The sequence below is a fragment of the Zootoca vivipara genome, chromosome 3 (genome assembly GCF_963506605.1).
Source record: "Zootoca vivipara chromosome 3, rZooViv1.1, whole genome shotgun sequence".
Taxonomy (NCBI): domain Eukaryota; kingdom Metazoa; phylum Chordata; class Lepidosauria; order Squamata; family Lacertidae; genus Zootoca; species Zootoca vivipara.
This window is the reverse complement of record NC_083278.1, coordinates 76,458,826-76,482,982: the sequence shown is the minus strand read 5'-3', so window position 1 is coordinate 76,482,982 and position 24,157 is coordinate 76,458,826. Positions and strand designations below refer to the sequence as shown.

The 24,157-nt window shown below is 44.1% G+C and overlaps 1 protein-coding gene across 1 annotated transcript in view; it reads left to right on the top strand.

The window, feature by feature from the left end:
* The window catches only part of GREM2 (gremlin 2, DAN family BMP antagonist), a 36,427-nt gene extending 14,263 nt beyond the window's left edge, over positions 1-22,164 (top strand). Inside the window, exons 2-3 of the mRNA XM_035110558.2 lie at positions 18,709-18,784; positions 19,673-22,164. Coding sequence (XP_034966449.1) covers positions 18,750-18,784; positions 19,673-20,180 — 543 coding nt within the window. The 5' untranslated portion in view covers positions 18,709-18,749 and the 3' untranslated portion in view covers positions 20,181-22,164. The remainder of the gene's footprint in view (positions 1-18,708; positions 18,785-19,672) is intronic.
* The last annotated feature ends 1,993 nt before the right edge of the window (positions 22,165-24,157 follow it).

Genomic DNA, 24,157 nt, shown 5'->3' with positions numbered 1-24,157 from the left:
CTTGGGTGCCAAACACATGGGGCTTTGCAAAGTCGACCCTCTTTCCCAACTTTCTGCAAGCCTCTTGTCTTGGTTGTGAGATGCAACACACTACGGTTTTCTTCAAAGTACTGGTGCTCTGGCAGAATATTTGCCTTTCATGCTGATCAGGCTAACAGTGGATGTGGCCCTTCTTTTCTAAGGTACAGGATATTTGAAATGGCAGAAATACCTGTATCAAAACTGTTGGTTTATATCTCTCTATATATTTACACAAGCGTACTATTTCCTGCTATTATGCTCTGTTCCCACCATGATCCATGTTGCTTCCTTTCTGGAACAGAGCAAGCAAAACAGTCCCTGCTTGTCTTAGAATGTCCCCCAGACATTCCCTGGTGTTCATTTGCAGTTATACACATGCAAAGGAATTGCTCGTGAGCTGCCTCATAGTAGGCAGTTTAACATTTCAAACCTGGCTGGGCAGGCTGGATGGAGTGTGCCTTGGCAGTCAATCCACTTGCATTTGCTGTTTTTGAGTGGCAAGTCTGTGAGAGAACATTTTGTGGAATCCACTACTTCTTCAATTGGGATGCTAAACTTCCCACAGTGAGCTCTGCAGTACAGTCCCAGACCAGTCAGGAGTGTTGGCTATTTGGAGGTGTGGAATGAAACAGACTGTGGCCATAAGCATCATCAGAGACACAATGACCCTGTTCACACATAACAGTTAGTCAATCACCTTAGCTTAATAAGCCATCATGCTTTGTTGACAGCCCAATTGCTCCCATTTTGCTCCTTCATTTGCATGAGTAAGCAGATAGTTTAGCATTACATCTGAGCCTGAGATCATGGTTTGTTTCTCCCTAACAAGCTAGGAGTTATAAGCCATCAACAAACCATGTTTAGAGGCATATTATAGGCTGATTGGGGAGAACCAGACTACGATCCTTTGTTCAGATCCTTTGCTTTTACCCACTCACACTAAGGGAGAAGTGATGGGGGAGTGACCACGCTCTGTACACCTGCTTGCTGCACTTACAAAGCATGGTTGTTGTTACTGTTGCATGAGAACGTGGCCTTTTCCCACTCAGATCAGATGGGATTGGAAAGGAAATATCTTTTGCTTTTCTTAGGTGAGACCAGCATTGCTTCTTGTGGTGGTGGGGGGGGGGGAGGAGAAGAGATGAGCTCATGGGTGGCATGTCACATGTTTAGCCATGAGTGGAGTCCTCCTTCACTGGTTTCCTAAAATCCCCTGTGGTTTAGATATGCCCTTAATTTGGAGCTGGGGCATATGATAGACCTGTTATTGTTTTTTAAGAAATTACTTAGAAGCCTGTTCTGTTAGGTAATCTGCACAATGGTTGATGTGCAAATATGCTTTTAGTTATTCTTGTAAAACTTTCCTTCTAAATGAGAAAGGGTTTTAAAATGTGCTTTCCCAACTGAATATATTTGTGATGGATCGTGAGTTTAATGAGTAAAATACCTTGAGTCCTCCTGCCAAAACCTTTCTTCCCAGTCTAGGTCACCTTTCCCTATCAGCTTATTTGATTTACTTTAAAAGATGTCTGTTAGCTGAACCCAGGCTTCACATGTATTTACCTAGCTTAATAAAACTCCTTACACAGATAACTTAATCAAAGAAATGTGAATGTTTTAATGAGGCACATATAGGACATTCCTGATGGATTCCAATAGGCTTACTCTCTTAAGAGGGAATATGTTAAAAAGTCATTAAGAACTACACAAATGGCACGCAAGTGCACATTTTTAGGTTGGTATGGGGAGCTCTGCTGGCCTGGGTGGAAGCATACATCATGCATGCCTTAGGTGGGACAACACTTCCCGGAAGGAGCAAGTGCAGAGTTTTAGGGTGCTCCTGGATCTGGCATGGGTGCTGAGCTGGTAGTAGTAGTAGTAGTAGTAGTAGTAATAATTAATAATAATTTATTTGTACCCCACCCTCCCTGGCCAGAGCTGGGCTCAGGGTGGCTAACATCATGAAATTAAGACAGTATACAAAGAACATAAAAACAGGCAAGCAATTAGTTAAAATTACATCTTAAAATTAGTACAGAGGAAATTAAAATCTGGACAGATGGCAGTCCACGGGTAAAATTGAGAGTGGTTAATATTCACCAGGGCCAACTGTTACCACTGGTCTTATAAAGGACCTGTGAGCGGGCTAGGAGGCCTCTTTAATACAGAAAGAAAAGAATCAGACTCAGGCCTGGCGGAAGAGCTCCATCTTGCAGACCCTGCGGAAAGATGTCAAATCCCACATGGCCCTTGACTCTTGTGAGAGAGCATTCCACCAGGCCGGGGCCATGTCCGAAAAGGCCCTGGCTCTGGTCGAGGCCAGTCTGATCTCCCTGGGGTCTGGAACCTTCAGGGTGTTATTATTTGCAGACCTTAAGGTCCTCCATGGGGCATACCAGAAGGCTAGGCGCCTTTTACCAGATTGCCAGCTATAGTCTTTCCCAAAGGAGGTGAATCTGACCTCAGTTTATATTCATAACATTTGTTATATTCAGATTGCCCTATTACAATTCTCTCGATATGGATCTCCCTTTAACGTTTGGGAAACCACAATTGCTACAAAATGTGACTGAAAGGATTCTGGTAGGAGCAAGGTAGTCAGAATGTGGTGCACCAATTCTGCACCAATTACATTGATTCCCAATTTGTTTCTGGGTTCAGTTTACAGTGCTGGTATTTAAGTGTCCTGGACCTATCTTACCTTAAAGGCCACACAATCTTAAGTGGTACAATCCATTCCGTTACCTCATTTCTTTCCCCTTCTGTTGCTTATAAAAACCAGGGATTACTCTGTGGTTGCCCCATGGAGCTTCAAAGCAGAGTTGGGTGAACATTTTCTTCTTCCATCTGCTGGATCTCCAGGCATGGTCCAGTAGGTCTGGGTGGGTTTTCCTTCTCCTTACTAGTCTTGGTGTTCCAGTGAGCGTTGATGTTTTCAACCCATGCTAGTTCATTACGTCTAGATAAGTCTAATGCTCCTCCCACCCCATGCAAGGGCTAAATTATTGCACACCAAGTCCAGACCAGCTCCCCTCCCCCAGCCCACACTAGCTATTTCTGACACACACACACACACACACACACACACACACACACACACACTGCACCCAAGGACAAACTAATGTCAACTACAGTTTGGCTCTGCATGTGAGCAATCTATTCTAAATGTGTGTCTTGGTGATAAAGGTGTTTTATCTCAGAACAGGAACTGTCCAGGCTTAGGTGTCCTCCTCTATATGTGCCTCTGTACTATGATTGCAAAGCTGAAGCAACTAAATTGCAAGAGTTCTGTGGTAGTATACATAGCAAACTCTGAAAGCACTTTAAGATGATGTGGCTTTTTATCATTCAGAATCATTTGTGTGCCCATCAAGAACATATTCCTTAACTTGCTGGATCATAGGAACATAGCAAGCTGCCTTCTACCATTGGTCCATCCAGCTCAGTATTGTAGGCAGTGGATGGTGTCCACCTAGTCATGTATATGAACTTCAGTGGGTTTACTCTGAGCAGGACTAGCATCGGCTATCACCCACTGACTGACAGTGACGATCCATGGTTTTAGACAGGTGACATCTCAAGCCCTACATGGAGATGCTGGGGATTGAACCAAGGACCTTCTGCATGCAAGGCCGTTGCTCTACCAGTGAGCTACAGATCATGTCTGTGTGTTCATCTCATGTTCCACATTCTCTTTCTCCTCCCCGATTGCCTTATCTGACAGCTGGTTGCAGTTTGTCGCTCTTTCATAGGTTAGAAGCATATCTGAAAGGGGTCAAACCATCACAAGAGGTGTTGAAATTTTAGGAGGTTGGGTAGTTACAATGGAATGGTCTTGGTAGTGGAGTGCACATTTTTATTCTTATTTGTGGATGATTATTACTTTGTCAAAATAAAATAATAATACCGTAATAATAATAATAATAATAATAATAATAATAATAATAATAATAGAAGCATATCTGAAAAAAAGCAAGAACAGCAACCAAGATCTTCATTTAACACCTCTGTTACTAATGAAATTGGTGCCCAATATATTTTTCCCCAGCTTTGTCAGAGCAGCAGCAATGGCATGGAGTAGATGGAAGAGCTTTCTGTTAAAAAATGGAACATCAGGGTCGCTTGCATAGTGGTGCTGAAAAACTCATCCGCTCAGTTGTGTGTGTTTTGGGAGATCCTGGTGCAAGCTTACCCTGAATCCCAAGGCTTCCTGCAGGCTTGTTCCCTGGATTGACCTCTGCTTTAGCTGTCCTTCCAAGATTCATGATAAGGGCCGTGCAAGCCAAGTTATATGAGGCCATTAAAAACTCATCATTTACCAGCCAGCAGCTAATGCAGTACCATTAAATCCATTAAAGGGGCAGTATCATCAAAGGGGCCTACATTGTTTTTTAAGCTGAAATAAATAGGTGTATGAAAAGGTGTCACGTGGTTGCCTTAAATCCGGTCCCTCATATCATATCACTAGACCGTGTTCTGTTCAACCTGCTTTGATATCCCGAAAGCTCCGCTTTGATCAGCGACTTCACAGGATCCAGATCACTTGCTGGGTCCCTTGATGTCGGCGGCTGTTGCTTTTGTGAGGCATTAGACGCGGTAGTAACAAAAGGCCCAAAGAAGTCAATCTGTTCTGCTCTGATTCTGGGCACTGCAGTTTTGTGGTTTAACCCTCTGGCTCTTGCCTCCACCTAGCATGTATTGTGCTCTCTGTGTGCATTGTGGCAAAGTAGAGGATCCACTTTCCTTTTCCTATCAGGGGCCATTAGTCATATCAAGTCCAAGGCAACTGGAGCAAGTCCCGTCCTCCTCTGCAGATCACAGAACAGTGGGGTTAGGTGAGGCATTTTGCATGTATGCGAGTTCCATGTCTGGGAGTTGGAAAATGAGCTTGCTCTGGATGGGCTCATGCTTTTTGGGAAGGAGCAATTGCATAGCATGGAGGTACTTTTGGATCCACCATTGTCACAGGAGGCCTAGGAGCACCCCACAGTCGCCCATGCTCTCATATTCCTCACTATAACATACTACCCACCTCATTGCCCAACATTCTCCCTCTGTCTGAGTCGTTACACACTTCCTCTCCAGGATCTGCATATGCTTCTGAGACCAACCTAAGTTGACAATGTGAATTTTTATTGATTTTATTGTTTTAACTGCTTTGAGGGTTGTTGTTTTACAATCAAGAAGTGTATACATTTAAATAAATAAAAGTAAAGCAAAGTACCAAAATGTCTTGCAGCCTAAGCACCCAAAGGAGCTCCCTGCCTGACCACTGAGATCAGCGGGGGCTGCTCTTCATTTGGTCTCACCAGTAGGTGTTGCACTCTACCTTTCAAGGTGTGTCAGGTGTTCAGCTTCCGTTGTCAGGTTAAAATGTGTTCGTTCACACCTGGCTTTTGAGGCTTTTAAATGCTGGGTGCTGGGCCATTGCTTTTCTATTGGTATTGTGAATGTGTACTGTACAGTTGGGTTGATGTGTATGTGTTGATATCCTAATGATGTGGTGGGATTTTGTAGGTTTTATTTGTACTGTGTAAACTGCTCTGTGGCTTTATTTTTATTTTATTTTTTTAATGAAGAACAGTCTTCATTAAATTCAGTTGCCTTATCAGATCTGGCTGGACTATTCGCTCTGACTGGTTGCCTTTCTCCAGAGATTCTGGGACTGGTCTTTTGCAGCTGGAAATTCAAAGCCAGAGAGACATAAAGAACTGAACATGGAACCTTCTAGATGCAAAGCAATTAACAACAACAACAACAACAACAAGCCCTCAGGACTCACCCCAGGCCAGACACTTTTGCTAGATCACACCCCGCACCTGCTCTCCTTCACACCCCCTTTGAGTGCCTTTGCTGAGTTGGAAAGTATCATTGAACCTTGATAATGTTTCTTGCTTGGAGAACAGGGATATATAAATGCGTGTAGAAACCACTGACCTTTATGTGGATATACAAATTTAGGGGCCACATTTGCTTCCCCAATGGCCTGTGGCCGCCATACGATTCTCCATGAAGGAATGCGGCCCTCGGGCTTCCCACCCCTGCTGTAGTGGTTAGTGCCAGACTGAGGCCAGGGTAGCAAACTCTGATCAGCCAGAACTCTGACTGGGCCAGTCCCTCTCTTTTGATTAGGAAAGACGATGGCTCCATTGCACAGCACATGCGTCTCACACCAGTGGTCTCCAGTTCAAGCTCTAGGTAGGCTTGGGAAAGTTGTGTGAAATCCTAGCGAGCCACTGTCACTGTGTTGACACTGTTGATGGATGAATGGTCTGACTTGGCATAAAGCAACTCTCTTATGTTTCCATCCAGAGCTACTTCAGCAGTATGAGAAATATGCACTGCTCAATTGGTGGTAGATAAGTATGCATCACTGGTCAATTTCAGTTCACATGCTGAAGAAAAGGAGACAAAATTCCCAGGGCTGTTTGAAGTAGTGGGAGTCAAAGAAAACTCAACGGCTATCCCTCTTTGTCAAATCAGAGGTGTGTGATAGCAGAAATCAAACCTATTTCAGAGCTGCTGATACGGTTTCCCAGGAGTTGTTCGAAAATTAAATCCATCACTATATGTAGGATTTATTTATTTTTTGCAACACAGGCTTGCCATGTAACCAAGACGTACTCCTGATAGATAAGCTGTAATTACTGCTCTATGGTACAGTCACTGAATTCTTCATTTGTTCCGGGGTTTACATTGCACCAAAGGAAGATTAGGGTCAGCTCTGTGTTGCTTAAATAATTTGCCTGGTACGGCAGTTTGCTGGGATTGAGAGGAGCAGAATCACATTGCAACTCAAGGGCAAAGCAGTGGCCTGTGCATTCACTTTTATTTCTTCAGATCAGGTTGAACAACTTCACATGCAAGCTGTACTGATTATACTTGGGAACTATTCTGACAAGCCTTCATTTTCTTGGTTGACAAAAATTCACCCTTCCAAAAGATGTGTATATATTGAACTAGTCTGCCCAGACACTCTCTCTTTGTGCCACCCTTTCCCTTCATGATGGCACAAGGATAAGTAAGGAAGACCAACTAACCATAAGCTCCTGTCAGTGCAGAACTGGGAACCTATGATTACCAGGTTTGGAACAAGCCAGAATCAAAACTCAAACCATGGCTTAAGATCCTGGTTTGTTCTGAACGTGGTTTCCTGGTTTGACATGACAGGAGATTGTGGTTAGTCGAAGACTTCAATGTTTAATAGTGGTTCGCCAAGAAGGAAGGGGCTAAAAGTGTACAAGTGCAGGACTAATTCATATTTTACTTGTTTTACTTATAATATAAGTATACTATAAAGGGGACATTATTGAAGATACTATTGGATTAAATGGAGAAATAAACAAACCATGTCTTATAGATGCTTCTGCAGAGAAGGTAAAGTCAAGAAAACACTTTTGCTTGCTGTTAAGAGACTGCAGTGGACCGTAGGGGAGGTCTTGATGTTTAAAGTGATCCTAGTATGCTGTATTTAATTATATATAGAAGGGAGTGGTGCAAAAAGAAGAACACCCACCTTTAATCCTGCCACCAGCTTTACCACCAATAAGCATCTCTTGAAGAAACTGATTCTTGTGTGACGGCTGCATTTCCAACTTGTGCAGGAACATACTATACTAGAAAATAAATATTCTCCAACACACACACACACACACACACACACACACACACACACACACACAGAGAGAGAGAGAGAGAGAGAGAGAGAGAGAGAGAGAGAGAGAGAGAGAGATGTGTTCATCCTTAAAAAAAAAAATCCAAAATCCACGGTTAGGAGAATAAAAATTGGCTTGATTTTGAAGCCACAAAGTCTACATTTAGTCACAGTCTTAGGATGGAACTGAGTAACTGCTGGCGTTTATATTTTCAAAAATGTGGGATTAGCTCTTGTATGTTTCATTCCCCCAGCAATCCTAGCATGGCACCTAGTTGATCCTAATCCCATAAAGTCTGCCATCTCATCCTACACTCTATCTTGCTACCGTGACTAAATGCAGACTTTGTGGCTTCAACACCAAGCTTCCCCCTCAGTTTCTCCCCCTCCCCCAATTTGCTTAACACCCAGTCTGAAGACTTTTGGAGAGTTCAAAAAAAAAAGCTTCCTCACTATTTTGTTCATTTGTTTCACAGATTTATAAAAGCTAACTAAGCAGTGAACACCACAATATACAATGAAATAAAATGCAAAAAGTTACTCCTAAAAAAAAAATTAAAAATTTCTACAAGTATTTGATTGCAATCCCACAAAATGGTTGGCTCATGATTGGACCTTCTTAAACAAAAATGCCTTTTAAAATGGTGACATTTTTGTCACATTTTGGCTGTCTTTAGAAAAAAGCTTTTGCCTAACCTTTGAAGATAGGACGTGGGTGGTGCTGTGGTCTAAACCACAGAGCCTAGGGCTTGCCGATCAGAAGGTCGGCGGTTCGAATCCCTGCGACGGGGTGAGCTCCTGTTGCTCGGTCCCTGCTCCTGCCAACCTAGCAGCAGTTCGAAAGCACGTCAAAGTGCAAGTAGATAAATAGGTACTGCTACAGCGGGAAGGTAAACGGCATTTCTGTGTGCTGCTCTGGTTCGCCAGAAGCGGCTTTGTCATGCTGGCCACATGACCCGGCAGCTGTAAACTGGCTCCCTCAGCCAATAAAGCGAGATGAGCACTGCAACCCCAGAGTCGTCCGCGACAGGACCTAATGGTCAGGGGTCCCTTTTAACCTTTGAAGAAAATATGTGGATCGCATTCTAAGGCATACTTTCAGCTCCTGCAGTATATCAAATAAAAGAAAAGTAGTATACAATAGAGGTGGCAGAGGGCCCTTTGCAGCCTATTGAGTGAACATTTCCCTTCCAATCAGAGTTACAGATAAACCAATGCAGTGCTGAACAATACTAGAAAAACTGTGGCCCAGATTTGACATTTGGGGCCTGCAATAACCTGCTGAACCTTAGCCGGGCCAGGACCAGTCTTGAGGACATCTGCATATGATATCTTGTGCAATTCAGGTACCACAAGAAAGAATTACACATAACTCACCAGCTTCATGTAAGATGCAATATGCATGATGCTAGGACTGCATATTCTCCTCAACTGGTCATGTCAGGTGATAACCAAATTTCTGAACTTGACACCATGGAAGTGGTGTATGAGCTGTAGGAGCTGGGCAAGCACTTGCATTAATATACACATGGCTGGTCAAGGGTGGGTGGGCATTGTGCCCTACTTTGCAGAGGCCGGACCTCTCTTTGAAGGAGTCCTCTGTTTGAAGGGCTGTCCTGCCCAAGTCCTGCTTAAAGATAAAGAGCTAACAAAATGAGAACGGGGACCTTGAAGTCACCTATCAGCAGCTAATACCTAGATAGCAGACTGAGTAGACACACTGGTTGCCTGGTCACAATCTACTATGGTGATACATATGAAATTTCTATATAGTAATTATTTATAATTTTGCCTCTATAGATATAAATGAGCAATATGCAAAAAACACATGCCATCTTTTTTAGATCATTTTCTCATATTTAGTGATGTGCAAGAGACTCTCCTATATTGATGGAGCCATCGTTCCATCCAAAATTGGCAGAAGGACCTCACTTGTCTGGTGGATTTTCCATGCATTTATTTCATGAATGAACAACAATGTACAAAAGTTCACTCAAAGAGTACTGTTCGCTGTCCCTAAACATGCTAAAAAGCCAAGCGTACCTCTTTAGGTACGCTATTCCACAATCTGAGTGCCACAAGAGAAAAAGCCCTTTCCCTTATGGACACCCACTGCACTTTGGGAGAGGGGAGGGGAGGAGAGAGTAAGACACTGAGAAAGGTCTTTGTAGTCAAACAGAGGACATATGCATATGGGAAGAGACAGTTCCTTAAGCCCTCATGTCCCCAGCGAAGTAGGTCTTTTTGCTTGTTTGTTTAACCTCTCTTGCAAACCTGAGCTCACACTGAGCTTTTGCCCATCTGACCTTCTTTCTGCAACTGTTGGCTACTTGCATATACTCTTCCTTTGTGATTTCTCCTTCCTTCCATTTCTTACATGTTCCCTTCTTACATCTCAGTCCATCTGTAAGCTCCTTATGCAGCCACACCTTTAGGTGCCCCTTACTTTCTTGTTGGAATTGTCTGCCTTTGTGCCTTCAGCATTTCACCTTTAAGAATCATAGAATCATAGAGTTGGAAGTGACCACAAGGGCCATCCAGTCCAACACCCTGCCAAGCAGGAAACACCAAGAAGCTCCCATCCACCTTGGACCCTCTTCTCTTTGAGTATTTCTGACCATGGGACTTCACTTAGTAGTTCCTTAAGCTTTCTGAAATCAGCCTTCTTAAAGTTCAGAGTGCACATCCGACTAGTTAGCTTTCCCTTGCTTGTGTATCATGAAACTCAAGAGGACATGATCACTTCCTCCCAAGCTTTCCTGTACTTTTACTTCATCAATCAATTCCTCCCTGTTGGAGAGGACCAGATCCAAGAGAGATGACCCTTTTGTTGCTTCTTCCATTTTCTGGGAAATGAAATTTTCTCTGAGGCAACCATGCACCTTCATACTCATGCACATCCAGGGCCATCTTAACCATAGGCGCCAGGGGTGTGGGGCACACAGGTGCCGGGCTCTCAGGGGCGCCGGGCGAGAGTCTGGGTCCTGAGAGATGGAGTGTCTGGGGAAGAGCCCGCCCATCGGTCAGAGCGCCACAGCAGGCTCTTCTACTGCAGGTGGCTCTGCGCTGTGAGTTTGGGGGCGAGTGAGCCAGCGAGGCGCTGAGGCAGTTGGCCAGCTCTGCCCTCCTGTGCGCCTGGGATTGTCATTGGGCTGTGGAGAGGCCCACCAAGTGCATACTGCTTACACCACAAGGCACCCGGTTTGTTGTGCTGGGCTCCACATGTTCCCTGTGCAGAGATAAGCGTGATGTCAGCTCCCTAAAAAAAAAAGGTTGAAAACTCTGGGCAACCTGGGGGGAGGGGGCACTGGTTGGATTTTTCCTCCCCAGCGCTGCATATGCACACCCATGTGAGTCACTTTGTAGACTCCTGCATATACAATGTGTACCTGTTCTCTTCATCTTCCTCCTTTCATTACAATCTGTCTCCCTCCCTCTGCCAAACTGATGTCTTCTTTCCCCAGTAGCTCTCAAAAGCACATATTAACTGCAGGGGCTAGGATAGCCTGCTGATCATAGCTCACGGACATGATGCAAGCTAACTCCAGGCACGTTAGGGGGAATCTGTTATCTTCCCACCCCAACACTACAGGGTTCGCCTGAAATTTCCCCTTCCCCAAGAGTCTACTTTCCACAGAATTTTTTTTTAAAAAAAATAAATAAAAATAAAAATTCATTGCTCTTAGTGTGGATAAATCTGAGTTTTTGTTCCTTCTGACCGGGTATAGGAGTGGGCTGGACATGTTGGCAGGCAGACTTTGCTTGCTGTAAAGGTGGTACAGCAGACATTTACTTAGGAATGTTTGAGAGTAGAAGAGCAGGTTTGCTTAGCATCACATCTTTCTGACTATACAGAACAATATTTGTGATGGTATTTTCTAAAGCCATAGAATCTAATGTGATAAACAAGCGCGATCAGTAATAGTCTGACTTTCCTTCCTTAGATTGTTGTTTTCCGTTTTTTATTTTTCCTCTGCTTCAATACTGGAGAAAAGTGCTCATTATGGTATAAAATTTTATTGCTGTTCGCTTGGCCAGTCTTTCCAAATAAGTGCCAATAAAAACTTTATAGCACTCTGTATCACTACATATTCTTTATCTTGTTTGTTTTTGTTTTTGTCCTTGGTTTGCATCTCTCTCCCCTCTAGAAGGCATGGTTTCCATGGAAACTAACGAAGGCCCTATGCCACAGCTGTATCCATGGCAAAGGGAGACTTGGTACTAAGAAGCATAATAATACAGGAAGAATGTGCCACACAACTATTTGATATCCCTCCCCTAAATCAAAGTCAGCCAGGGTAGTCATCTCCCAAAGTCTTCCATTTAAATGGCAGCATCTGCTGGCCCTGCTGTAGCTAAGATCAGAGATATCACACAGAAGCTGTGGTACAGCTACCAAAAGGTTTTCACCTGCTACCTCCTCCTTGCCTCCCCTCCCCTTCTTTTTATTTCATTTTGAAAACTGTAGTGCGTGCATGCACACAGAAAGAAAAGCAGAACGCTTAGGTTTAATGGCTGGGGAATATAAGAGGATTCCAAGGTATGGTCAGCACAGGCCACTCAATCACTCATAAAATATTTAAATTTATATGCTTTGCGGGCAGGAAGTCAATGCAGAGCAAAAGCTCAACAGCAATGTGATCTGTGGACCAGGCTCTGGTGGCATAATGAGTAGCTGGATTGATCTCATCCACCCCTGAATGGGATGGGCCAAAGCCATGAATTCCACTCACTTGGAGGTACAAAAAATTCACTGTGTGGGCAGACTCTCATGATGCTTCTCCATCTCTGGGTAATGTTGTGGTATCTTTATGCAGAAAGCTCATACCTTACAGCAAGAGTGCCATAAATATTTATTTATAAACATAATACTTGCTTTACTCACAATGACAATAGAAATGCTAAAACCAATTATAATGAATACAATCAACTATTGTATTACATCAACTAAAACAAAACAAAATACCTGTACTAATAAAAGAGTGGTATAGTAGATCTTGCCTCACCAAAAGAAGTCACAAGTAGAATCATAGAATTGTAGAGTTGGAAGGGGCCCCAAGGGCCATCTAGTCCAACCCCCTGCAATGCAGGAATCTCAGCTAAAGCATCCATGACAGATGGCCATCCAACCTCTGCTTAAAAACCTCCAAGGAAGGAGATCCCACCACTTCCCAAGGGAGACCATCCCACTGCCAAACAGCTCTTACTGTCAGAACGTTTTTCCTAATATTTAGTCAGAATCTCCACACTTGTAACTTGAAGCCATTGGTTCGAGTCCTACGCTCCAGAGCAAAGTAAACCTTTCAAATTAAGAGCCAAAAGCCCAGGTAAAAAGGAAGGTTTATGGTATTATTTGACATAGGTGCCAAAATAACCTGTCCAGCCTTAGGTAGTGTATACCATGACTTGTGTGAGGGCAGAAGTATCATCTTTTGTTCTGCCTTAGTCAGAAAAAATATCTTGAGCCAGCTCAGTAGTCACAGGCACCTACTGAAATAAGTGCTTTTTACCTCACAGTTCCCACCATTTTGAAACCACTTTTGCCTCAGAGTTTTCTTTTAATGTTTTTTTTCTGAAATGTGAGGCATCCATCTAGCCTTGTAAAGTTTAGAAAAGCATTCCCTTTTTGTGATTAATAGCAACAAGACCACCGCCCCCCGCCCCCGGTCCACAAACAAAAAAGCACAAATAATCCAGACACGTTTTTTCCACCCTTGGTAAGCTTATGCCCCCTACATGGTGGGTGTGGAGGGAGGGTGCATTGCAGGGATGGGGAACCTGCAACCCTCCAGATATTGTTGAACTACAACTGCCATCATATCTGACAATTGTCCATGCTGGCTGGAACTGATGGGAGCTGGAGGGCCACAGTTTATGGGGTATTGGGGTTTAAGACAAGTAGTTCTTTAGTGTTGAGAAGAAACCCCTTTTGCTGTTGCCACGGCCACAGCCACAGACCCTGACTTCCCAAAGCACCCCTTTATTTATTAGGGTAGGAAGTTACAGTTGGTGTTCCCATGATTTGTGGAAGATAAAAGAGCGGTTGAATTTGCTCCAGAGTTCTGCTAGGTCAAAAGATACTCAACAGAACAGAGGTCTGGCAGTCTTTTGCGTATTACCCAACACTTGAGAGACAGACATTGTAAACGACAAGGCAACATTCTTCAGCAGCCTTTTAATTCCTGGGAGGATCCCAGTCCCATTGCAACCAGTGCATGAGTCTTTTTTTTTTTAAAGGAAAGGACATAACAAGACTATGGTGTTCCATGGAGCCAGAGAGCTCTTTCGTAAAACAGAGGGCCCCTGTTTAATCTTCAAATCACGATATTTAAAATGTTATTGTGTTGGCTGAACATTGTGTGTGAAGTGACTGTTTCAAGGCCCTTCACTTCAGAGCAAGCAAGACGGGAAGAGCTGGCCTGTAGTCTATGCCTGCCAAAGCCCAGTGCTGATGGAAAGCCCAAGGCTGCATTGAAGTGTAATTCTGCACACTTAATAGCTGTGTAGCAAGGAGAGGTTGCCAGGCATGGCTTATCAAGTAACTAATGCTGAAGTCACCCAAACTGCAACTGCTGCCTGCCAGGCCTTACCCTACTCTGCAGATATTAACAGAGCTTGGGTTATACTCCCTGTGATGAAGAAGCACAGCCTTGTCTAGTGGTTAGACCTCAAGAACTGGACAAAGATGAGAGTATCATTTGGCTATTGAGTGGGCCTGGTGAGGCACACAGCACATCAATATTTTCCATTTCAGGCCTCCTGTATTATGTGCTATGTATTCATTCATGCACCAATCACATTACACTGAGTGTGTCAGGCAGGAGTGCAAGCTGGGTGCTGTCCCTGAGCTCAGAGGCTGAAGGAGGCAAGTGCAATCTTAACAGGCCAGGATAACTCATGAGACAAAATCCAGTTCTCTACAATTGCTAATCTGGCCTGCTATCTGGTCTGAAAAAGTTACTTTGCCAGCCTCTGTTCCCTGTCACAGACTTGCCTCAATATTGCCTCTTCCAGTGCCTTGCGTATCCTTTGATAGAACCCTGCTCCTTATTTGATAGGTCAGGAGTAGAGCACATACAAAGTTTAATTCTTAGCATCTCTTATTGGATGTGTGTGCGCGTGTGCATGAGAAAGATAACAGGTGATGGGAAATGCCTTGGTTAAAGTTGCTGCCAGTCAGAGTAGACAATGCTGGACTGGATGGACTAATTGTCTGACTCAGAATAAAGTAGCAATTTATGTTTAGTTCTGTCTTTTCCTCCACAAACTCTTCTGCATCTGGTTCTGACAGCTCGTGACCTGCCTTTCAGGGATGTGATGAGGCCATACACAGCAGAAGCTGTAAACTATCCTGCAAACTCTCTGAAACAAAAAGAGCCATTGTGGTGGGATAGTGGTTAAGACAGTCGGATTAGGACTGAGGAGGGTCCAATGGCCACTCAGCCATGAAACCAGTGGGGTGACCCTGGGCCAACCCATATCTCCCCATCTAGCCCACCTCACAGAATTGTTGCAAGGATAAAAATGGTGTGTGGGAGGTGGGGGCCCACAGAGCTTATTGAAGGAGGTGCCAGATGAAAATAATAATAGATAAATATACCTGTTGTCAGAGATGAAGGAGGCTCTAACTATGGTTTTAAAACCAGTGAGACAAATGTCCACTGTCTTGCTTGTGAAAGGTGTGTCCGATAATGATGCTTACTTGCAGCTCCACATCTTGTCAGAAGAAAGGAGTTAATTTGAAGTTTAAATAAACCTCCAATTCAGCACTCCTCTCTCTATCCTTCGGTGCCAAAAGGAAATCCCCTTTCAGTGCTGGTTACCAACTGTGCAGATTAGTAAGGTCTTACGTGAGCTAAACAGTTTTTAAAAATTGACATCCCTTGCTGTGGCAGGAGCATATCATTAAGGGCTATTTAGACAAAGAACATAATGAAGGGATCAAAGCCCTCCTATCCTAAGGGAGAAAAGCAGCGCTCTCATTCCCACTATAAACATTTTGTGCTTTTGGTTTTGAGGATTGTAAAAGCTTGCTTTCTCCATCACCACTTCTGTGCTTCTAGAGGAATGGAGCTCACCTGACTGTGGTTTCATAATTAAGGCTTTAAGTTGTAGCAGCTTATAGAAATAGCTTCCACCTAGAATGTAAGGGCTATTGAATGAAATAAAAAGCACAAGCTTGGTCCCCAAATCCAATTTTTTAAAATAACCAATACGGAATTGCTGCTGCTCAAAGCCATTTCTGTAGCACTACCAGAAACTGCAAGCTCTACCACTAGGCTGAGTGAGGTAGCAGATTTTTGGGGGAGCCTTTAAGGCACGGGTGTCAAACACAAGGCCCGGGGGCCAAATCCGGCCCGCCAGACCTTGTCATGTGGCCCGCTGAGCGCCCCAGCCAGCGGGACCCAGCAGCGGGACCTTGCTGCTGAAGCGCCGCGCCGACAAAGCGCTGACAAACAGCTTTGAATCCTCCTCCTCCTGCCACGGCTCGGCGCCTGGAAACGGCTGCTGCTGCTGCTGCTGCTGAAGCACAGACAAAGCACCCAGCAGTGCCGTGTGGAGGAGGAGGAGGATTCAAAGTGCTACAGAGCACTGCTGCGTCCCAGAGGCTCTGGACTCTCCGCACGGTGCTGCCGGGCACCGACCCGGGAAGCCGCCGCCTCCTCCTCCTCTTGCCTCACCTCCTCCTCCTCCTGCGCGGCTCTGCCTCATGAACGTGAGCTCAGCAGCGGCTCAGCCTCATGAACGTGCAACTCTGAGGCTTTACGCACTTCTCCTAAAACGGACACCCGCTGCCTCACGCTGCACGGGAAATGCTTTTTGCCCCTGGGTCCCTTTGCGCTCTTTTCTGGCGCTGAATCGAGGTGGCAACCCCCCCTTCCCTTTCTTTCTTCCTCTCTCTCGTTCTTATTCTTTCTTTCCCTCTCCTTCCTTCCTTCTTTATCTCTGTCTTCTCTCCCTCTTTCTTTTTCTTTCCTTCTTTATTCCTTCTTTCCTACTCTTCTTTCTCTCACCTCTTTCCTTCCTCTCTCCCTCCTGCTCCCTCTTTTCTTTCTTTCTTTCTTCCTTTCTTCCTTCCGTCCTTCCCATCTTTCTTCCTCTCCCTCATTCTTATTCTTTCTTTCCCTCTACTTCCTTCCTTCTTTCTCCCTTTTCGTCTTCTCTCCCTCTTTCTTTTTCTTTCCTTCTTTATTCCCTTCCTTATTTCCTACTCTTCTTTCTCTCCCCTCTTTCTTTCCTTCCTTCCTCTCTCCCTCCCACTCCCTCTTTTCTTACTTCCTTCCTCCCTCCCTCCCTCCCCTCCCTCTCCCTCTCCTCAGAAACATAGGATGCTGCTTTATACTTCTGGCCCTTAAACCCTGGAACCAGGAGAGCAGCTTCAGTGAGTCAACCTCAGCCAGTCCCTTTGGTGAAGGGTGGTGGCTCACTGGCAGAACATTTGTCCTGCATGCAGAAGGACCCCAGCATCTCCAGGTACCAGTAGCTCTGCAAAGCTCCTGCATGAAACCCTAGCGAGCCTCCACCACCCAGTGCAGTTACCAAAAATCATTTTTCAATAAATTGTACAATAATTGTACATTTGAATATCTACTTGCCATTATTCTGACTATGTTTCTGCTTTCAGAGCTAGTTATTACTTACATTATTACAAAAAACAGTAATAATTGAATGCAGTGACAATAATTTATGATAATAAAGAGTGGACACATAGTCCTACAGATACAACCGGCCCTTTGAGGGTGACCAAACTGCTGATGCGGCCCTCGATGAATTTGAGTTTGACACCCCTGCTTTAAGGGATAGTAAACCGACAATTCTTACCCCATTGTAGAACCACTCTGATTTTCTGCTTCAGAGGCCAAATGCCTTGGGCTGTCTTTACAGGATGCTGTGGTCTGAGCAGACTTCTGCCTATACCAAGGCTGGGGAAAGCCAATGGGATCTCTTGCAGCAACAGTGCAGTGAAACAATAATTTAAGAAGGTTCAGGAACTAAATATTATCTGAAGATGTGTGCATGCACAAGAAAGCTCATACCAATGACAAACTTAGTTGGTCTCTAAGGTGCTACTGGAAGGAATTTTTTAATTTTGTTTCGACTGCGGCAGACCAACACGGCTACCTACGTGTAACTAAATATTATTACTAAGGGTGGAACTGTGGGAGGGAGCAGGGACACATTTCTATGTCAGTCTGCAAAGAAAGCATGGAATACAATATAAGACGTCGCTGTAGTAGGGTCACTGTGTAGAGAAATGTCTCCCTTTCCCAAATAATTCATGAAGAGGGTGCACGATGTTTGCTAGGCCCTTCCTCTTTCAGGTTTTCCAGAATTCTTGTGAAAGCCCTTTTTTCTGAGGGGCATAAAGGAAACACTTATTTCTGAATTGTTTGACAGCCAGAATGTTCACAGAGGGCTTTGGATTCACATGACCAACCCGGAAACAACAAAGTGCAAATGCTAGCCAGTAACCATTTTACTTTCTAGCTGTTATATATCCCGAACAGCATGCACAAAAAGTCTAGAATTCAAAGTAATGGGCCACGTTCGTTTTCCAATAGCGTGATTTTGGAATAATCAAATGAGCTCTGACTCATTGTTTGTATGTTTCTGGGGCTGGCAACAAAGGAAGGAAAGGAATAATATGAGATTCAGTTGCATCTCCAGAGAAAGCTGTAATTAGCTGATTGAAAAGGAATTTGGCCTGAACATCCAGTTAACATCCCATGGTTTTGGCCATGATAACCTAGTATTCGGTCAAGTAGAGAGAGCTGTAACTTCCCTGAAGACTGGCTGGAGTCTTTTGATTAACGTAATAGTTTCCCATTCTGGCCATGATCCCAAACACACTAATTTGTAAGTGAGTATCATAGATTTCCATGTGATTCTGAAATCTGTGATAGTTAGCAAGAAACATCTTTAGGAAGAAGGGGCACTCAGTGTAGCTCAGTGGAATATCTCATGCACAAATATAAACAAACCTTCCGTCACCCAGTTCACCAGCATAAAATAATTGATGCTTTCTTTTTCAGGCAGTAAGACCACATTCCCTACTTGTGGAAGGTCAGACTGAATGGCTCAAGACTTTGACATCAATTCTCTGCTTAGGTAAGTGCCCCCCCCCCATGCCAATTTTCCATGCCAATTTCAACTCCCACTCTCCCTTATGCACCAACCTATGTTTAGGAAGGCTTTTAATGTTTAATCAATTATTTTATTTTTCTGTTGGAAATGGGCGGGGTATAAATAAATAAATAATAATAATAATAATAATAATAATAATTGCACAGAATCAGCATAAAATATGCACATCTTCCCACATCTTTAAAGGCTGGACCATACTTGTTCAATTGTGCCACCGTGATCATGCAAATCATATTAACTGCTCATCTTCAAGAGAGATGCCATTAGGACCTGGCAGCTCTATCCCTTCCTGATCTGGGAAGGTGCTTCCTTGTACTTGTCCCCCTCCTCCTGAATATCCTCATGTGCAACTAGCCTAGAGCAGATTAAGAGGAGAGAAATGCATGCTCGCCAAATGTCCTGTTTTAAGTGGGACACCCCAGATCACAGAAGCCAATCCCGGCTTCTCTTTGGATCAAAGAATGTCCCGTTTTTGGGTCTGGCACAAGTCAGACCACCAGAGCACTGGACCAGAAGGTGCTGTGGCATGATCCTGCTGCCAATTGCCTGAGTGGCAGACCAGAATGTGTGCCCCTCCCAACATCCTGATTTTCGGGGTGGAAATATTGGAAGGTATGCAAACAGTGGGGAACATTATGTTTCTTCTATGGCTGTACGTGTTTGTTCTTCTATCTATTAGGGCCACTTAGAATAAGTGCTCTGGTGGTTTATAACCAAATCTTGGCATGTCTTTTCTTTTCCTTTTTCACTTTATGGATCACAATCTTATACCTATGCAGTTAAAAAGACACTTGCTATTTATTTATTTATTGGACCTGCATATTCTTTCCTGATTGTCTTGTTTTATTGCAGGATGATTTGGAAACTAGCTTTCTCCTTGTTTCTTGTGTCTACTCTGGTTCAAGTGTCGGAAACCAGGAAGAATCGCCCCGCAGGAGCCATCCCCTCCCCGTACAAAGACAGCAGAAGCAACAACTCGGAGAGGCGGCAGCATCTGCACAAAGAGGTGCTAGCCTCCAGCCAGGAGGCCCTGGTTGTCACAGAGAGGAAGTACCTGAAAAGTGACTGGTGCAAAACGCAGGCCCTGAGGCAGACAGTCAGCGAGGAGGGCTGCCTCAGCCGCACCATCATCAACCGCTTCTGCTACGGGCAGTGCAACTCCTTTTATATCCCTCGCCACGTGAAAAAAGAGGAGGAGTCATTTCAGTCCTGTGCTTTCTGCAAGCCCCAGAAGGTGACCTCCTTCACAGTGGAGCTAGAATGCCCTGAACTAGACCCACCTTTCCGACTTAAGAAAATCCAGAAAGTCAAGCAATGTCGGTGCATGTCTGTGAACCTGAGCAGCGCAGGCAAGCAGTGAAAGTGAGGGCTGGCAGCTGCCCCTGCCAGAGTCGCCATGGCCTCTCTTCCTTCACAGACAAACGAGATGGTTGTTTTCCCTCCTCCTGGTCAAGTCATTTCTGGAGCAACGCCATTGGCCACCTGGAAGTAAAGGCTGCTTTGGCTGGTCTATTCAGAGGGTCCATCATCTATTTACCAAAGCAGCTGTCTTGCCACTGGGTCTGTGTCACTCAAGGTGAAGCCCAGCATCAAATGTGGAAATGAACATTTGGGTGGCCAGGGGTTTAAATCCAAAAATAACTCTTCCACTGTGTGGGAAACCTTTTGGCCTTCACTCCATCCATCCTTTTGGATGAAGAGAGAGGTCCAGTGAATTCTTCATAGCTTCTCCCTCTCATTTCGGGGACTTTTCACTTCGTTTTTGACTGCCTAATGCTGTTTCTCTTGGGCTGTAATGCTGACATGGATACATATAGTAAAGAACAGTTATGGACAACTATGTTCTGTCTGTCTGGTCTGACTGATAAGGCACATGGGCCTTATCTTCCATGGAGATAATCAACCTGCCACTTTCCGACAGAGAAAGAGACCGAGAATGGATTTGTGCATATTTTCAGCTAGATTGCCTCATGTTTCCACAGCAATGTTTCACTTGTAATGCAGCTATAGCAAATTGTTGTTAAACTTGTTAATATAGACGTAACCACATATATTTTGGGAGATGACAAAGTATTTGAAGGGCTAAAACAAAACACCTTAACTGTTGGACCAGATTATTCCCTGAAAATTACAGAGTTTTGCTAGTGTTTATTTTCTCAGTAGATTTTGCATTAATTTAATTTTCTTTCTTTCCATCAATTCCCTTACCCCTAACCTGTGTTGAATCACTACTTTTGGGGAAGAAAACAACATTGTGTGTAACCTATTGAAACACAGTAGCAGAAAACAAAATGCTACATTTCTTTGTTACTGAGGTGAACACAAAGAGTAATTTAAACCAATCGCTATTTCCAAGGAACAGAATTGTTGGGAAAATGTAATGTGTGAAGTGACCCAGTCATCCTGATTTCATTCAATGTCTCATGCTAGGTTCTAGTATGTTCCAAATGTGTCCGTTTAGATTCCTAAATTGGTTGGGCAAAACCAAAAGCCGTGACCTATTGGGTATCTTGGAACTTTGCATTCACAGCAGTTGCAGCTGAAGGAATCCAATGTTCTGAGGACTATTTCACTACGCTTCCTTGGACAGGACCACTAAAGGGGTTAACAAAATTGTTTGCTTCGAGCTGTAGGTTTGGTGCCAACTCAAGGGTTCAGTGGCACAGTTCTCTATTATGTGAGACCGGCTGTTTTAAGAGGCTTTGGGGGGAATGATCTCCGTTAGTGCTCACCAATCGGTTTATGGGGATTGGCACGGGTAGGAGGGATTGGGCAGGTATGTTGGCCCTATATAATTTTCCCCCCTCCCTTGGTGTTACACAATGGCAGATCTGCAGTTGGGAATGCACAGCGGAGAAGGCTGAGGCTTGCTTTCGAGATTGCCGTTGTCGAACATTATTCCACTACTTACTCTAAGGTTTACCAAAGCACATTTTGGACAAAGTGGAAGGGAGAGGAAGATTAGAGTGCCTGTAGCATAGTGCACACATTTTATGGGTTAGGATGGCTGCCTCTTGAAGAAATGAAACCTAATGTCGGGTTCGTCGGGCTGGAAACCAGAAACTGTTCAGTAACCACATGGGGAAAAATGTGAAAAGAAAGCATCCAGTAGGGGGATGGGCTCCTTACCAAGTTGTGATAAACAAGAGATATATGCTGCAGGAGGGGGGCATGTGCCCTTTGGTTAGTTTATGCTTAAATGAAAGAGTTGAGTTGACCTTGTAATGGTTCATACTATTTAAATGTTTGTTTTATAAATGAAAACAAAATGGAAGAAATGTTATAACTATAATGTAATTATTTTATAGGTGTATTATTGTTAAATTATAGAACAAATAAAGATACTCTAGGAATATATGGAACTAATACAACCCTTGCATCATTTAATATCCTACAGGGCTCAAGCGCTACCTTAGCTGGGGAGTTTTTCCCTCATCTACATAATTTAAATACTGGTGTACACCACCCCAGCACCCGGGGGGGGGCAAGGTTCCAGGGGTTCCAGGCATTTGCCCAGCACTGTGGAGGCATTGATGTCTTTATGATATACGGTTTATTTACACATATATGCAACCTAAACCTGTGATGGAGGGATTTGTAGCATCAGCAGCCCCAAAGGGTACTGTTTCTTCCATAGCCACAGCTTTGGATTCAAGCAGGAATCAGCCACATTTCTCCCTCTGCCTTTTCAGCCTGCTGCCTTTTGGCATCTAGCTTCTAGCACACATAGCTCTTTCCCTTCCTCTCTTTACTCTAAACCAGGGGTCAGCAACCTTTTTCAGCCATCCCACCGTCCCTCAGACCATGTGTATTTTGAAAAAAATATATGAATAAATTCCTATGCCCCACAAATAACCCAGAGATGCATTTTAAATAAAAGGACACATTCTACTCATGTAAAAACACGCTGATTCCCGGAACATCCCTGGGCCGGATTGAGAAGGTGATTGGGCCGCATCCGGCCTATGGGCCTTAGGTTGCCTACCCCTGCTCTAAACCTTGTCTTTATCTGTTGATTGAGGGGGCTCCACTCTTCTCTCAGAAAGCCCCCTTGATCCTTTGTTCTTTTAATGGTCCATCACCCAGGCAATCACCTCAGCACAGGAAGTTAGCCTAGTTTAATTAGCTGTGTTTAAATTTTAACACTTGCTGAATCCGGGAATTAGGGGTGTGTGGCAAACTCATAACACTATTTATCATGTTAAAATAAACCAGAATTGCAGTGGAATTAATTGGGCGAGGACCTGGGAGAATGAGAAAATCACCACCTTGGGCCAATCACTGTCTCTCAGCCTAACTTTCCCCTCAGGGTTGATGTGAGGATGTTCATCGAATGGCCAGAGGCATGACTAACTGTGCATGTGTTTGACATTCGTATTTTTAAATATTGGGAAGATTGCACAATTTCCTCTGAATTAATTATTTTCAAACCAACCAGCCTAATACCACACTTAGTTGGCATGGATTAAAAATAGCCGGTTTACTTCTCGACACACATTGACAGTACTGTGGAGAGAGCACTCTAGGATTCGCTGCAAGCTTCAGCCATATTTGAGCATTGCAAACAGGGTTAAGGAGAGGATGTGAGTGGGAAGTGGGGTCATGCCAGGTATTCCTACCTCCACTGTCCATGCATACAATGAAAACATTTAGAGAGCACTCATAGAATCATAGAATCATAGAGTTGGAAGAGACCACAAGGGCCATCCAGTCCAACCCCCTGCCAAGCAGGAAACACCATCAAAGCATTCTTGACATATGGCTGTCAAGCCTCTGCTTAAAGACCCCCAAAGAAGGAGACTCCACCACACTTCTTGGCAGCAAATTCCACTGTCGAACAGCTCTTACTGTCAGGTATCTAGGCTTCCACATGATCTGAAACTCAGTAATATTGGTACTAGGTAGCTTTGAGGCTTGTCTGTGTGAAGGCTGTCTTCCTTTAGACATTTGTGTGTGTGGCTGCCAGGGGGAGGCACTAAGCACAGGTGCTTCCCACTTCCTCCTTTACCATGTAGCACAGTGGTAGAGCACTGTTTTGCATACAAAGGTCCCCGTTTCTCCAACTTGGGAATTTCTCTTTTTCTAAAACCCTGGAGCACCACTCAGGATTTACAGTATACAGCTGGAGGAACCTGTGGTCTGGCTTTGTCTAAGCTACCTTCTGTGTTCCGACAGAATGTCCAAATAGGATTTTTGTGAATGATAAAAGGTGTTCATATATTAATGGTAACATATGAAGAACAGTTCACATTCATATGTTCACCTGTTCACCTAGGAAGGAGGAATCATAAGCATACGCTGCTTTCCTCTCCTCTCTCCATCCACCCAACTATATAC